The sequence below is a fragment of the Haemaphysalis longicornis genome, unplaced genomic scaffold (genome assembly GCF_048455015.1).
Source record: "Haemaphysalis longicornis isolate Haplotype H1 unplaced genomic scaffold, Haemaphysalis longicornis Haplotype H1 scaffold_2, whole genome shotgun sequence".
Taxonomy (NCBI): Eukaryota; Metazoa; Arthropoda; class Arachnida; order Ixodida; family Ixodidae; genus Haemaphysalis; species Haemaphysalis longicornis.
The window spans coordinates 182,114,655-182,131,161 of NW_027526295.1; the positions used below are offsets into that span (position 1 = coordinate 182,114,655).

At 46.3% G+C, this 16,507-nt stretch overlaps 2 protein-coding genes across 2 annotated transcripts in view; one reads left to right on the plus strand and one right to left on the minus strand.

The window, feature by feature from the left end:
- Window positions 1-509: 509 nt before the first annotated feature.
- Window positions 510-7,897, minus strand: Tctp (translationally controlled tumor protein). The gene is made up of 5 exons (XM_077698849.1): window positions 7,770-7,897; window positions 7,620-7,690; window positions 6,198-6,501; window positions 1,014-1,129; window positions 510-898 (listed from the first exon to the last, which is right to left on the minus strand). The coding sequence occupies exons 1-5, from the start codon at window positions 7,795-7,797 to the stop codon at window positions 896-898; spliced, it is 522 nt and encodes a 173-aa protein (XP_077554975.1). The 5' UTR covers window positions 7,798-7,897; the 3' UTR covers window positions 510-895.
- A 70-nt stretch (window positions 7,898-7,967) lies between these two features.
- Window positions 7,968-16,507, plus strand: part of LOC144169602 (uncharacterized) — a 39,240-nt gene continuing 30,700 nt past the window's right edge. Inside the window, exons 1-3 of the mRNA XM_077698848.1 lie at window positions 7,968-8,189; window positions 9,636-9,779; window positions 16,197-16,283. Coding sequence (XP_077554974.1) covers window positions 8,182-8,189; window positions 9,636-9,779; window positions 16,197-16,283 — 239 coding nt within the window. The 5' untranslated portion in view covers window positions 7,968-8,181. The remainder of the gene's footprint in view (window positions 8,190-9,635; window positions 9,780-16,196; window positions 16,284-16,507) is intronic.

A 16,507-nucleotide genomic window follows, 5' to 3' on the forward strand; every position in this document is an offset into this window, starting at 1 on the left:
CAAGGTAAAGGGTCTTCACGGCATGCCCATATAAGATGGGCGACGGTGTTTTTCACACCACATGCAGGAATATGAAGTCAGGTGAGAATGGTGCAGTATGGAGAGACATGGCAGCGTTTGTCTGCAGTAGGCACCACAGCTGACCCACAGCAAGCCCAAGGACATCTAGCACTGTGCACCTGGGAACAAAAACACCCTAGGGTAGACTACAAGTTAAAGCAGCAGCTGCAATGCCTTCACCTTTCTAGTCTCCACTTTGCTTGCAGCTGCTTGACCCCATCCCCACTGTGCCTGTGCTTTTGCACCATTGAGGCATCACCGTGAACACTACTGCATCTGCGGCACACCAGTAGGAAATGCATACACAGTATGTGCTCCAAATTAAAGCAGTTTTGCGTTGAAAGTTACTTTAGGAGACCTATATGTTTGCATCCCGCCTACCAGGAAGCAATGTGGCCTGCATCGACACCCACACAGGCAATCGATTAAGGGACACAGCACAGGCAGGAGAGAATTGTACAACTCTTTTAATGGACTGTGCAGCAGTTTCAAAAGCATGTAATAAATAAGGCCCAATTCTACACAGGAGGGGACACTTTGTCGACCTATTTTTTTTCCAGCGTTAGTTGCACAGCTTTTGCTTTAAAAAGACAACAGGCACAAAAAGTTTTCCCTTGTCGGCACAGTTGCACTTGTTTAAGGTCCATGGCGCACACTCAAGACTGCCAAAACTCAGCCAGTCGAGTTCTTCCATCTTTATAGTAGAGGAAAAAAAAAAAAAAAAAGTGTGGCCAAGAGCAGCAGGGGAAATTGGAGTTGCCACAAAGACCCTGCACTTGCTGCTTGGCCGTTCCCCCGCCGAAGGCCAGGTCCTCTGTCGTAGCTGGAGAGAAGTTCACTGCAAAGACAGGCACAAAACATTAGTTAAAAAAAATGTGGCACCAGGACATGACACTGGGCCAGTGGATCTGAACTACTACTGTGCCTGAAAAACGAGAAACCCATGCCCCTACCATTTTCTCTTCATCCAGGCCGTGCTTGAAGAACATCATAACGGCCGTCTCTCCGCCGCCGGGCTTCTCACGGTACTCCAGGAGACCGACAATGCCGTCGGCATTGCAGGACTCGCCTGCAACGAGCAAAGCACATCTGCAAGTCAGTACTTGTAACATTGAAGCAACGCAGCAACTGCCACCACAGAAAAGTACCGATTGCAAGGTAGATCTTATCTTTCCCGCACAGTTTTGGCCAAACTGCTCTGCACAAAAAGCACGCCTTCAACCAATTTTTACATGTACGTCTACAAAAATAAACATTGCGAATCTCCTGCCCCAGGGCAGGACGAGCGGAAGCAGTTTGACATTGGCCTATCGTTGCATGGGCCTGGAAATCTGGCGCACAAAACTACCGGGGTGTTCCTGCATTTGGCGTTTCCTTTCAGTTCCACAGGCACAAATTTTTGAATCAGCAGTGCGCGATACAATTAGTTTCCTGCCTCACCAGGCCTTGCCGCGTGGTTAAACCAGATCCAACAATTTAGCATAGTTAGAACGAGTCATTCATTGTCAGGAACTAGCCTCCGGCTAGTCATCCAGGGTGTCAATGTAGGCGGCAAAACTTCAGGTAGAGCTGGTAACAAGTATAGTTCTGCACTGCAGTTGGTACACGGCACTGAAGTTTGTGAGCCACAAAGGGAAATTTTTGAGGGCGGTGAAGTAAAGGGAGTCACTACTGCAGTGCAGAATGTCAAATATTGGAGTCCAGATTCTAAAGAACTTGTCACCGCAACAGCACCCCAATGCCAGTTGCTTTCATAAACACAACTGTGAGGAGTTTATGCCAATGCCATCCACTGTCCTTTCCTGCCTACTCATACACTGCCTCCCAAAGAGCAAGCTACAGATTCCCATTTCACTTTTTACGTTAGCAACACAAAATTCCCCGCCAGTCTCTGGTGGACCAGCCTGGACCGAGAGGACCACTTATTGCAAGAATCAGGCCACAACGACAAGAGTGCCATCGGGCCCTTGCTGCTCGGACACCTACACACCCACCACTCCTGCAGTGCTGAACGAAGCCGCCACAAACAACTCCTGCTATCACTGCCAGTGTAGCCGACACTGACGGGCATCAGGAATAAACAGCAAAGTTACCTGTAGCACTATCATGTCAGTTAGGAGGCAAAGAAGCTGCTACCCAACTGTGCCAAATGACGTGCAGCACTTTCTATAGCACCTTTTGAATCCAGAAAGAACCATGCAGGTAGTTCACCCTGGTAGTACAAGGTGCTATGTTTTAAGAGTCCTGCCGAACTCCAGACAGAACAGGACAGCCCACCACGCCTATAACACAACCGCATACAACTGGGGGTGGAAGCAGGCATGAACCTTTCGGAGCAGCTCAGGGAGCAGGAATAATGCCATTTTGGAGCAGTAAAGGGGAGTTTTAGAGTGGCTTTGGAAGCGCCAAAATCGAATTTCAGAGCAGTGAAAGCCTGTTCATTACAAGGTCAAGCATTATTTGCGATTTTTAAACTTCTGTCAAACACACACACACACACACACACAAAAATCAATGGCTTTTACTGAACATCTAATCACTCAACAAGTTAGGAAAATATACTCAAATCATCCCAGCTGACAGCTAGAGCAATAGGTAACAACAAAAAATCTATATACAAATGATGCTTTAAATAGCTTCGGACAAGCTATGAATAGATGTTCCTGTTATTACAAGCCAAAACAGCCATCAGAAACACCCAAAAGAAGATCAGAGAAAAAATGGTGTGTCTTGCATTTAAGATTAAAGGTTTACCTTCGTTCTATGCCTAGAGAGACTAGTCAAAAGAGAAAAAAAATCAGTAAACAACCAAGAAAGCAATAAAGAGGAAACGAGATAATTTGAAATAAACCTGGCTAGACTACAGAAATTAAAAATGGTCACGTTCAAAAAAACAAGACTAAGTATCCTACCACATTACCCACACTATTACTAAGAGCAGTGAAAGCTCGTTAATTAAAACATTAATAATTCGAATTTATGAATAATTCGAACTATGTGCCATCGTGCCAACTTAGGGCCTGGCCCACTGCCAGAGAAACGCGCCCACTGCCGGTACATAGAGGCTGTGTCGCCACCAGACACGAGAGAAAAACACAGAAGTCAAACAATATGAAACCCCCACGGCGGATGTTCTGAAAGAAGGTTCTTTACGGACTATGTCGACACAAAAGCTTACCAGAAGTTCAAGCGGGAAAAGAGAGAGAGAGAGAGACAACAAAAAAGAAAGATAACACAAGAAAGGCAACAGTACAAGCGCTACTTGTGCTTCTTGTTTTTAGTGCTGGAACAATGTCACTAATTTCCCACCAACTCACTCAGCAGGAAGTTCTTACCAAAGGGACAATGGAGAGAGAGAGAGACTGAGAGAGCATTCCAGTTCGACTAGTGAGCCGAGTACTTGCGGATAGCTGCTGGCTCAACTGAATCTCCCCTCTAGGTTGTGCCAGGGCCACGCCTGTTATCTCATGCTGTTGGCAAGCACTGGCGATAAGATAAGGTGGACAAAACATGAACCTATTCTACTTCTTGCTTTTGACAATAAGCGGGGAGACTGCAAAGACTGCTGGTGAGGCTGCACTTAGGGGCAAAGTTTGAGCATTGCCCACACCCCACGTTCACACCCAAGCCCCGTGAAACCACGCTGCCATTCGAACACGAGGAGATTGCGAAGGAAAATTTGACATCCACCTCAATGCAGCCATACAGCTACAAAGGAAAGGAATCCTGGACCAGGATGAATTTTTCTTCAACCGCTAAGTTTCTGAGAAAGCTGTGTAGCTTTCCTTTGACATCCACCTCAATGCAGCCATATGGCTACAAATTTTCCTTCACAGAAACTTACTCCACCTGGGGGTTTCCCCTAAATCTGGTCAAAGAGGAAATTGTGAATAGCAGTAGTCCTTTAGTGGGTCTGCCAGAGGGATTCCTGTCATGCATGACAGCTGAACCAATAGTCTACTGCGACTGGCACTGAACATGATCCTGCAGCTTTCACCGCTTAAGAGCAGAATGACGCAGAAAATGCAGATTTGTGCAGCGTGACAAGTGGCACAGCACTTCCACCCCTGACAACTGCACTCAGCCTGCTTTCACATTCAGCTGCAAGTTTGGTTGGCCAAAATAGACGCAGAAAACAGCAAGGAAGAATACACTGGTATGCGACATCTGATACCTGCGACTGCACTTCCATGACAGCTGTACAAGTTCTGGGTGCCTTCAGCTTGTGAATCAGCCTCTGCACTGGCGATACACACCCAAATGACAAGTTTCTTGGTCAATCCAAGTCAATTTCTGGCTCAAGACAACACTGCTCTTATGGAAGGATTAGGCCTCAGCAAGGCTCGCATGAATTAGCACATATGTGCCTTCAGTGTTCCAGTCACCAGATTAACTGTTCTGGTTAATGTTTCCACCTGCTTGGGGGCTTCTGTGCAGAAGTGGTTACACTTAAATATATTCAAGTTCATGCTCAAGTCTAACACTTTTCTTCCCCTAGCTACATCTTTATCACCCTGGCCATCACAAGCGGCAACACTGTGCCATTATTTCATTTTTCGTGAACACATGGAGGAGGAGATGACACGTGTCCATCCTGAGTGTGGTTGTGGCCTCCAAAGAGTCAAGTGCAGCTGGGATTCCAATAACAAGAAGCAAGATGGTAAGACACCAACCACCATTCACAAAGAGCGCGTAATGGGCAGGACGGAGCAGGTCACATTGACATTGACAAGCAGCAGGGATTCCTCTGTAGGCCCATCATGTCAGCTGGGAGGCACGAAAAAGCCACAAACCAACTGTGCCAAATGATGTGCCGCACTTTATGTAGCATCGGTTAAATCCAGAAAAAACTACAACGCGTTCATTCTGGGAGTACAAGATGCTATGTCTCGAGTTTTGCAAAACTGCACCCACAAAAATGAAACCCCCAAAAGTAAGCCTCAACCCTCACCCCACTCTTGAAACAGCACACGTGGTTGGCACTTCAAACAGCAACTTGCACCGTGTTCCTGATTTACATCTTTCAGATTATTGGAGATTACCCATTACCCACCACAAGTTTTGACTGCATTCGGTAGTGACCATCATGCACACTGAGAAGAATGAAGTTTCAAGCTTAGGAAGATGAACAGCCCCTGACAGCCTTGACAATGGGGCACACCCGAAGCTTCCCCACAATACACACACCCTGCGTGCACCAAGTAAAGACTACATCAACCCAGAAGCTTGCTGCCATTTCATCTCGTCATGGAAAACAAAGGTGATTCACCGTAGCAAATTGTGGCTGTTGAATCAATAGATGACTAAATGGCACGGGCCAAGCCAGCCAGGCATTGCATTCTGAGCAGGGTCAGTGCAAGGTAAATGTCAAGCTGCCACAATGACAAAGTGCACGCAAAGGACGATTCTGCAATTTGCTAGGATGGATTTGGATTGGGGTAGCAGGTCATATGACATCTCAAAGGAAGCTGGAAGCTGCCCGTCAGCTACCAAAAGCAAAGCTGTTACGACAGCAAAGCTGCTGCTCTGTGGCAAGGTGGAGAGCAAGTGCCAAGGACACATGCAGAAAGTTTAAAAGAATGCTTGAACAAGACACTTATATAGGAAAAGCTTTTCTAAACTAGTAATTCTACCAATATATAAGTGATATTTGCATGTTCTTTTAATTAAAAATACATGAATGCTTGACTGTTGATTGTAAATAAGAAAATATGTTGTAAAACTATGCGCTCGTGGTGCCAAGTCTTGGCAGTATTTCAAGATCGAAAGTAGCAAGAGATTCCAGTAGATGGCACGAGCATGCAAATAGGAACTGGCACAAGTGGGAATACATCTGCTTGCGATCACAATTTCTAGAGGCTTGCGATCACAATTTCTAGAGTTTCGCGATTATGGAATACCCAGCCGCTGCGCTGTTAACGTCAGCGTTCAAGATGTGGAGTCAGTGAAGGTGGGCTAAGTTTCATGTTTGAAACCACCTCTGCACTTGTGTAGCCGATACATGGCCAGTACTTCCCGAGACAGGAAACCATCTCCTTCACCTTTTCATACTCTTAACATTCAGATAATGCAGGTTGGTTCTTGCGCCTACAGAATTTGGCTACCTTCAAAACTGGAGACAGCGAGAGCGTGCCTACCTAGGTAGAATTGACAGTCCTCGATCTTGGGCAGGACCTTCTTGACGGCGGTGGTGAGCTTGGCCTTGGCGTCCTCGATCTGCTCGGCCGACATGCCCTCCTCCTTCCACTTCTCCTGCAGAGCCTTGGTGTACGTCTTGAGGTACGTCTTGTACTCGGACTTGCCGAAGCCAGTCTCCACCAGGCGCATGTTCAGCACCAGGTCCAGGCCGCTCTCCACAGCCTCGTCCGTGCCCTCATCGACCTCTTCAGCCGACGGGTTGGCGCCATCGAGCTGAATCTCGCCGTGCTTGCGGGTCACGTGCTGCATATGACCGCAAAAGAAAAACAAGCAGCGTTACTATTGCACGACGAAGCCCCTTCCAAACCCTCCAGCCTGCACGGCCGGAGTACATTTAATACAAAACTGATTCCATCCCCCAATTACGTTAAGGCCTTGTTCTAATATCAATCCCCCCTTCTTGGCAGCTACCCTGTTGCCCTGATGGTACTCCAGTTGTCTTCATCGCACTACATGCCTAGCCATCTTTTAATTTGAGTGTGCTTGCAAAGTGTACCCTAACCCATACCAATTGCCTTCTCATGGCTGGGATTAGCAATGACAACCTGTCCAAGGTAGTTGTATTCGTCCACTAAAGAATTACCTAGGTTGAAGGCGGTGCTTCCTGCACATAAAAAACATCACTTTCGATCTATTCAGGATTCTACAGACTCACTGAACAAGGCAAAGTCAACCTCAAGAGTGGCCCAGCCTCGTTACTCTTAGTCCGGACTCCACCCAGTCGGACTTACTGAGTACCCCTTCTGAAAGGCTGTGAACGATTTCGGCGAGATAGCAGTTGTCTTACTCCCTCCTTGACAGAAAACTTCTGAAAGATTATCGTAATGCCTCGCTGATGGTTTTTCCGCGCGCCATATTTTAGGCGCGCACCGCCGATTGTGTACAACGTCACACGACTGATAAGATGCCATTGCCCTCGTTCGAATGACGTCATAATGGGCGGGCCTACTGCGTTATGGGATAAAAACACAAGGCGATGCAGCACTTTTGTTTGATTACTGTGCTTCGCGAAAACGTGCAGCTGGCGGCTTGAAAGCTCAGCTCTAATAGCTGCCATCTTTTTTTTTTTTTCCTCATTCTACATTCTACAACTGCGCAATCACTACTATTAGCAGAACTTTACGTGCCGTCTCTTCCTGAGGGCCCGAGTTTCACACCATTTCATTACTTCAAAATACCTTTCGGCTATAAACTAAATATTCTTACGGTTAACAATGAGTTTCATTCAAAAGCCTTCGCATAAGCAAGACAGTGGCAATTACGCAACGCCAACTTCGCACTTGTCAAAACGACACATAGCATATAATATCGCTAATTTCAGGGCGACCATCGATCACAAAATGTAAGAATAGATTAATTACCTGGCATTCTACTTCGAATAGGCAGTCATCCACCAACTTGTACTTGCTGGAGTCGGTGAACATCTCGTCACCTGCGTTCAGGTTATGTCAGCATCTCGTAGCAAAAATACACGTACGACATCACTACCAAGATTATCAAGAAAGTCTTACCAGAGATCTTGTCCTTGAAGAGCAACATTTCAGTTGGATGAAGGCAGATTGCGCTAGATGGTAAGCGACAGTACACCTCCGCCTTCGGCAGCAAAAGGGGAAAAGGATCCTTGAGAGGTCGCTGCCCGCTTAAATAGCACGACCGGGGGCAAACATTTGAAATATTTTGTTTTATTACGTATCATTTTATAAATAATTATGCGTTCTAACAAATAACTAGACTTACACAATTCTCCGGCACGTTCAGAATCAGCGCCTGGCATATTGCTAAGAATCGTAGGACTCATTCAAGCATCGACAGCTGCACCGCTAGGACAACAGGAACGCTCCCTTGGAAAAACGCCGCCCGCTCATTGGCGGTATTATCGTTGGCAAGAAAGAAGTTGTACATTCAAAGAGCGACGGGAGCAAAATGGCAGGGTGAGTTATTCGCCAAATTGTTCGACCAGCTTAATTTCCGTCCTCTTTTTTGCAAGTATTGGCGTGTGCCTCTAATCTTGCGCTACTGGGACGTTCGTTTTTGTGTCCTTATTGTGCAGCGACCAGCACAACCGATTGTAGCTCGCGCATTTACCGTTTTCAGTGCTGGGGCGAGGACACGAACGGCTCCTCAAACGGAAATGTGGGCTGTTTTGACATTTTGAAATCTATTATTCAGTCTGTTTGGTGCTTGTGTAGTGGTAGGTTATTTTGTGGCGGTGCTGGTAAAACGCGTCATTACGGCTGTCTTTCCAACGTCCATCGCCGTCGACCTCTTCAAATGGCCGGCTTTATGCAGTGGAGTTCTGCGGTCTGCCAAACAAACGTTGTGCCAATTCCAGTTGAGGTCCGTTCATTGTTGCGGTGAAGCGACGCGGTTTCTGTCGCGGCGACAAAGATTGGTCCAGACCATACGACAAAAACGATCGCCGCGCGTCAAAGCGACAAAATGCCCGTCGCTTTCCCTCGCTTTCGTCGCAAGTGTGAACGGGCCTTTGGAGTATCGATCAAATTAATTTGTACTATCTTTTGCCGCTGCAACGGTTTTATGTTTGTAAGGAATTATAGTCTCGTTGAATAGCCACTTAGGAAAAGGTAAACGTCAAGTTTCCACAAGGTGCTGCTGCTTCAGTCTCTCACCTCGCGTTTCGTTAACTTTTCTGGGCGACGGAACGCTCACAGTCGTTGGCAAAGGCTTGTGGGTCATAGAGCTGGTCCCTTGGTTGTGTTTACGCACTTCACTTTAATAGCTAACGGGCCAAGTACGAACTACTCGTAACAAGCGAAACAGGCACGCTGCTTGTTGACAAACAGCGCGGACCGTCAGAATTTTCAAAGTCATTGAAGAAAGAAACCTTGCGCTGCAAAATTACACAAACGAGGTGTGCCTCATTCGTCTGGTCTTTTATTCCGTTTTTTTTTTATTACTAAACGATGGGCCAACTAGCCCGAACGTTTGCATTACTGTCCGAGATTTTGCAATCATAAACGGCGTTTGCGTTTTTGACAGGCATACTACACATTAAGGGAAAAACACCGCCGTAAAGCGAAACTACATTTAAAACGTCAGGCTGTTTGGCCATATCAAAATCACTACGTCAAGGCAACGTCTCAAAACACAGCCGGGGTATAATAAAGGCGGTCTTGTTAACAGCTGCTCTTCATTCACCGCTTCGTTTTGATCACTGGTTTCGTGTCGGCAAATATTTTTCAAGCTGTTTTGTACGCCCGCATACACTGGGCGTGTAATTTGGCGAATTTGCGCTGGAGTTCTTTTCTGTACAGCATGAAATGTTCTCATTTTTTTGCTGCCACCAGTTTGATTTGCCAAAATGTGGTCTGAGTGGCCACTCTCCGAGATGATGAAAAATGTGCCTCTCTGTGCAGGGCGCCGTTCCCCGTGTGTGCTGTTAGGGAGGCCCTCATCAAGTCCACGGGAGAGGCCCACGAGGAGTTGGTCACCCTGGAAGAACGTACGGCTCGGCATGTTAATGATGTTCTGGAGAGCATAAGAGCGTATGCGCGCAATGCGTGAGTATTGCTTCCTTGCACTCGCTTCCTACCATCGTAAGAAGTCACTTAGCCTGCTTTAGATGCTTACGTACAAAAACAAGTTTGCCCGTAGATTACAGCATTGAGGAAACAAACTCTTTGCGCAGAAAATACCGTATTTACTCGCGTAATGATCGCACCCCTGAAGTTTGTCGTCAAAATTCGTTTCTTTTTTTTTTTTTTTAATTTCTCGCACAATGAACGCACCCTGAACTTGTTGCAGCAGTATGTCGTGCGTGTAAATCTAGCTGATGATGATCGTGCTTATCTCTGCTTTCTTCCCTTTCAAAGCGGGCATGGCTACATTATTGCTGCAGATTGCCGATATTAGCGGTATCGGCAAGAATGCAGTCAGTATTGATGAGGAAGAAACTCTCACTAAATGCACATAATGTACTCGCAACACAAAGAAAAAATGCGCTCAGCTTGCTACGTTGCCCCCATGCATGGAGGAAGAAAAAGTTAAGAGACGGCATGACGTCACGCAGCTAGCCTTCGCAAGCCCAGCTTCTCTGAATCCGCTCCCTCCGTCGTTTCTCTATCTCAGCCGCCGGAGTCGGTGCAGCACGTGACCTCCATGGTTGGCTGGGCCGGCGGCGGCGGCGAACTCCGACTTCGGCACTTCTCTCGTGTTTGGTTGGCGGTAGCTTTTCCCCGTCCTTCCTGCATTTGTCTGCTCGGCGATCTCATGCCCGCGTGCGGGCATGAGTGCCGCGTACGTGCGAAAGACAAAAGCCGTGGGAAAAAAACCAACATATAGCAGGCTTCGCGACAACGGGCCGCAGAGCAGTTTCGAGCAGACGAAATTGAAGAGTGCGCGGTGGCCCATACAGCGGCGGCGCGGTGGGGTCACGTGGTGCAGTGACGCCTGGGCCGACTTCGATTTTACTTTTTATGTATAGGCTTCACGTTTCTCCGGTGGCGCCGTCTCCTAACTTTTTCTTCCTCCATGCCCCCATGTCTGTTTTGATGTCCCACACTGTGACAGCAGCAGCCACTTATTGGTCTCCTTGTTGTCACCTTGCAGAAAACTCGTTCCGGCGCGTTCCGCAATTCTTGAAAACGCTGCATTTTGCGTCCCTTAGCAAAGCAGCGGGCGGCGGTGGGCGGAGCTTTTATTATTTTTTTAGCTATTATCTTGATTATGTGCTTGAGAACTATCGTAAAAATTTTGACCCGCAACTTGCTTGACTTTTCTGTGCTCAAAAGTTTTTCGCGAAAAATTTACCCCGCGTAATGAGCGCACCCATAAATTTGCATCAAATTTTTCGGAAAGTGTGATCATTACGCGAGTAAATATGGTAGAGGCAGCACAGCAGGTATCCCCACCATCTACGTATACTCACTCGGGACATTTCACATTGTAAAAGCCAAGAGGGAATTGGCAGAGCTTGCTTGATGAGTATCTCCAAAAAAAAAGAAGTGCTTTCAGACAAACATCTGCAAATGAGAAGCAGGCATATCTGGGGATGCTCATCCGGCAAATGTTTTAAAAGTACCAGTGCATAAATTGCGTATGCAGTGTCTGAACATTGCCCACAGGCTACCCACATTTAAAAAGGCAGCTAAGAATGGCCAGCTTTTAATCTTATTTTTATAAACGGTGCATTCGTCATTAAACAAACTAGTGTTGACCCTTGAGCATCTTTTTCAAAGCAGTAGGAATGCGCGAGCGCCCCGTAAGTTTAGTTTGCGACTAGTTGCTGAGTTTTCCAAAGTGAAAGCAGTCGGAAACAACCTCCCTCTCAAGTCTGAAATGCTTTTCAGTGATTTTACAAAGGAACTTTTTCCTCTTAACCTAAAAATACGGCCCTTAATAATTTCTCTCGCTTTGTCAGCAACTACCGTATTTACTCGCATAGTGATTGCACTTTTTTTTTTTTTCCAAAAATATGATGCAAAGTTAGGTGTGTGATCATTACGCGAGGTAAATTTTTCTGGAAAACGTTTCAGCTCAGAAAACGCAAGTTGCAGGTCAGAGTGTTTACGATAAGCCTCATGAACATAATAAACATAACAAATAAAAACATAATAAAAACTCCACTGACCACCGAATGAGACCAAGTGATGCAAAATGCAGTATTTTCATTGCGGAACGCGCCGGAATTTTGGACCGTGCCGGTACGAGTCTGTTGTGAGGTGAGAACAGGTCGACCAATAAGTGGCTGCTGCTGTCACAGTGTGGGACATCAAGACACAGCTGCCGACACAGCCAGCCAAGCGCGTTTTTTTATATTTTGTGAGTACATTATGTGTATTTAGTGAGTTTCTTCTGCACCAATAATGAACTCACGCTTGCCGATATCGCTAATATCAAGCCCGCGGCAAAAACGTAGCCATGTCCGCTTTGAAAGAGGAGGAAACTAACGTAAGCACGCCCATCGTCGTCTAACTTGGCACACATACGACATATGGCTGCGGCAAGTTTAGGGTGCGATCATTGTGCGAGAAATAAGTTTTATTTTGACGACGAACTTCAGGGGTGCGATCATTATGCGAGTAAATACGGTATTATTAGTTAAAACCTGCGTCATTTCTGTGTGAAGGCGGCGAGCTTGCACAAGCTCTTAGCATCATTTGTGCTGGAGTTTTTTAGGCAGTATAAACATTAATGTGTGTTACAACGGGGGTTATTTTGGCTACCTTGGGTGTCTAACCACTGGGTTAACTTTGCTCACAAAATTATATGTTTACATGAAGTATGGACCATGCTGTTTACAGTCAAAATATGGTAAAAATTGTGCTCAGTGCAACTTTAAAGGCCATAATCAATGCAACTCGTGTTGCCAAAAGAAAAATTACTCCCACCTCCCCTCGCGGGAACCCCTGTGTAGATGCGACACATAGGGGGTTCCGTTGTTGTTTCCGTTAGGTTGATTCTCCCATCGCGTGAAACGTGCCTAGAACCCCCTGCCGCGGCTATGACGCAACACAATCCACTTTAATCCAATCCAAGCCAATCGAATCCAGTCCAATGCCCCTCACAAGAGAGTGTTCGCTATCGGAGAGGAGAGGGGGTGAGCGGCAGAGAGCGCAGCTCGCGCGGCGAGGAGAATGGGGGAGGGGTGTGGACGGACAACAACAACGCCGTATGGAGGGACAAGGCGAGTGAATGAGATGCAGTCGCATCTAAAATTTGAATTAGTACAATTTGTAGAGTGATATCTTTATTGTCCGCCATGATCTGTGTGTCCTGAGTTTATTACTCAGGAATAGATAGATTCTGTATTGTGCACCTGGCTACCTCTGTCGGCTTTCTTTGGCAATTGCTGACTCAATGAATTTAATTAATAAACTTCGCTCAAGATTACAAAAAAAAAGGTGTTGTACCTTTGAAATGAAGTACTACGCCAGGAAAACATTACAGTTGTTCTCTTAGCGTGCCTAAAATTAGTGCAAGAGCTGGCGAGTTTAGGAACTTTTTAGTTCGTCATCTTAAAAAATCGTGTGCAAGTGCAAGGGACAACTACCGAAAGTGGCCTAAAGGCAAAACAAAAAAAAAACACTCTTTTGAAGTCAGACAAACTGGGGACCCCCGACATGTGTTGCATTCATGTTGCACAAAAATAGTGAGGCCTCCTCCAACCCAAATTGGTTCCAACCAGTAATTTTTATTTAACCAAATATAACAATTAGATGGGTTAACTTCCCTGATTATTTTTGTGCAGATACCAAACGTTGGACAGGGTTGGTGATCTTGGGTACTCTGCAAAAAAAGTTATTCCACATTGAAAAAAGTATGCCTGTTTTTCCACACTGTCACTGTTTTGCAGGACATATGAAAGCTGCGGTCAACAGATATGGTGGTCGCATTACTCGGCCCAAGTGGTTTGTCTGTGCTTGGGTACAGATTTCTAATAACCCGCCGCGGTGGCTCAGTGGCTAAGGCGTTGCGCTACTGAGCACGAGGTCGCGGGTTCGATTCCCGGCCGCGGCGGCCGCTTTTCTGATGGAGGCGAAAAGCAAAAACGCCCGTGTGTACGAGATTTCGGCGCACAATAAAGATCCCCAGGTGGTCAAAATTAATCCGGAGCCCTCCACTACGGCGCGCCTCATCGCCTGCGTTGCGTCGGCGCGTTAAACCCCACAATCAATCAATCACAGATTGCTAATAAAACAACTAAACAGCCTAACCACCTGAGAAAGCCATCGTCATAAAAGTAGCCTGATCAAAAAAACGCAAGCCGTGCTGTTTCATTCTGAGGCAGGGGCCTTTTTTTATTTGCCACGCGCTACGGTAGCATGGAACCCTATTCCTTGAGATGACCCTGCAACCAATACATCTTGCCCTTAGGTACAGTTGAAGTGAATGATGACCACCTTTCTTGATTCTCCATTGTGCGTCCGGCGCTTGCAAATGTTGAGCATGCCATGCACTAGCACAGCTAAGTACGGGCAGTGGTAGCACCTGTTAATGTTTCCTTCTGATTACAAAGGACGGAGCCGCAACACAGGGGGGGGGTTCATTTCAGCCATTGTGGACATGTGAAATCTTCAGAAGGCATAGCGCTAAAACTACCGGCTTCAGAATTCCACCGGCGTGCATTTAATCAGAAGAGGAAAAAGCGAGGAAATGTTGTGAACGGAATTTTGATATTGGGCTATCTTTTGTATTGCAGCACGTGGAAACACAGGCCCTTCAAAAAACCTATGTTTTTGCTCACGTAGTTGTAAACAATCAAGGTCCTTGATCAAAAAAATTCGGCCATCTTCACGGTTCAGATGCGAAGATTGAGGAAACAGCAGAGCTGGTGGGCTCCACTAGCTTTAACTTGGCTTTCAGTTTCGACAGTCCTTGTTCAGAATTCCGGATCTTCTCGACACCGCTTGACCCACTCGCAATCGGCTTCCCACTTTCTTCGACGGCGCTTTTCTTCTTCCTCTGGAGAGAGCGCTTTATTATATCTTCCCATCTTATTGGTAGATCAGACATTGATGCCGCCGAACGTGCACGGTCTCTCTGGAATAGAGGTGTCTTCGATTTTCGATTGCAGCACGCGGCGCCTGCACTTTTCTCTTCGATTTACCGATGGTGCAGATAGTGCAGGTTGAGTTCACAGCTTTCCCTGCACTTCCCAGGGATGAGGTGCAGAAGTAGACGACAAAAGTGGAGGACCGGTTCTGCAGTGCAGTGCCTGTGCTGAATTGGCTGAACTAGTTCAGAACTTGTGCAGAAAGTGCAGGCCAAATCAAAGAGACCTTAGAACACCTGCACGTCGGAGCTTACGTCATTCTTTTTCATGCGTCCTTTTCTATATTTGATGCTCGAGGAAGTGACTGGCCACAACATGAGTGTGAGCAGTGCGCTCGCATTCCTCGCAGTGACTGGCGCTAGTCCAGCAGTTTTATGGGACAATTGAACGGCTATGTTCAGCTGTTGGTGCCTTTGTGCCATCATAAACACTAACATTTTCAGCGTTCCTGCCATATATACAGGTTGCATCCATCTTCGTTTGAAATTATTTGCATTCATGTAAACATTTGTGGTGCCTATATCTGCAACGTTGGAGGCCTAAAACGGTGTTCTGCCTGCCTGGTTTTGGTGCCTAAAACACGCTGTTGTAATGCATAAAAATCGAGCCTCTAGTAATCACTAGGTGCGGCCAGTCCCCGAATCTGCACCGCAGCACACACTCCCCACACCTGCTCTTTGCCTCCTTGCCATTTCCCCTTGCACTTCTTGGTCTGGCATTTTCCCCCTCTCCACTTCGCTGCGCAGAGAATTGAGCGACGCTCGGCATAACTGGAAATCAAGCTTAAACAGCTTCGTTGTTGGAAATCTGTCTTCAACGTTACCTCCATTTTTGGCAGTGGAAAAATTTGTTACTTACCACATAAAGCCATGCCAAATATTCGACAGGCTACGGCTTCTGAACGTGCCCATGTATTCTCTATGGGAGGCTGGCACTGCTGAACCCTCTTAAGTGTGCAGCACAATCTGATCAATTCGAAGTGGCCCTAAAATTTGCTTGAATTAGCAGACGGTAAGTTGATGGAAAAAAGATCTCGCTGACTGGGTGGGTAACTTGTGCTTGGATCATCGAAATTCACCTGTGCATTTGCAGCCTGATGCAAGCTGTTCAAAGTTTTTTTTTTACTCTGGGGACATGATTACACGACACTGTGCATTATTTAAACCAAATTGCTTTGTTGTAACTCTCCTTACACCAGCCACAAATTTTCAGCAACAGTGTCCCAGAACTTAACTTTTTTTCTTTGATGAATCATCAATGTAAGTGCCACGACCAACACATTAGACGTGTCTGGCAATATAAAAGCTGTTGTGTTGTTTCAGGGCACCTAAACATGTGTGATGGAATACTTGACAACTGTGGTAATGAGTCGTGCTTTGGTTTGTTGTAGCCCTGTCCATTTGGTGTGTTCGTTTTGTTCTAGACAAAATGGGTTTGCCGTGCCAAAAACACCGGTTGCACCCAAGACACGACCCCGTGTCAACGCGCGGAAGAAGACCTCCACTGGCAGGTGAGCCTTGACCTGGTTTGCAGTGTAATGTTTTCATTTTGGTAAAAATTCTGAAAAACATAATGCATCTCCAACTCCAAATAAGTTTTTACTCAAGTTGCTAGCCAGATAGAGAAACACAGGAAAAGCAAATTGTTTTCCATTGTGTAAGTTACTTTAAATTAGTGTTACTTTAAATTCCGTGATATGTAGCATGGAAGAAAGGTATTGCAGCAGACAGCAGA

Coding starts and splice junctions, on each gene's coding strand:
- Tctp (XM_077698849.1), bottom strand. CDS start 7,797: ATGTTGCTCTTCAAGGACAAGATCTCTG. Junction 7,691..7,769: donor CTTCAAGGACAAGATCTCTG/GTAAGACTTTCT, acceptor ACCTGAACGCAG/GTGACGAGATGTTCACCGAC. Junction 1,130..6,197: donor GGACTGTCAATTCTACCTAG/GTAGGCACGCTC, acceptor TGCTCGTTGCAG/GCGAGTCCTGCAATGCCGAC.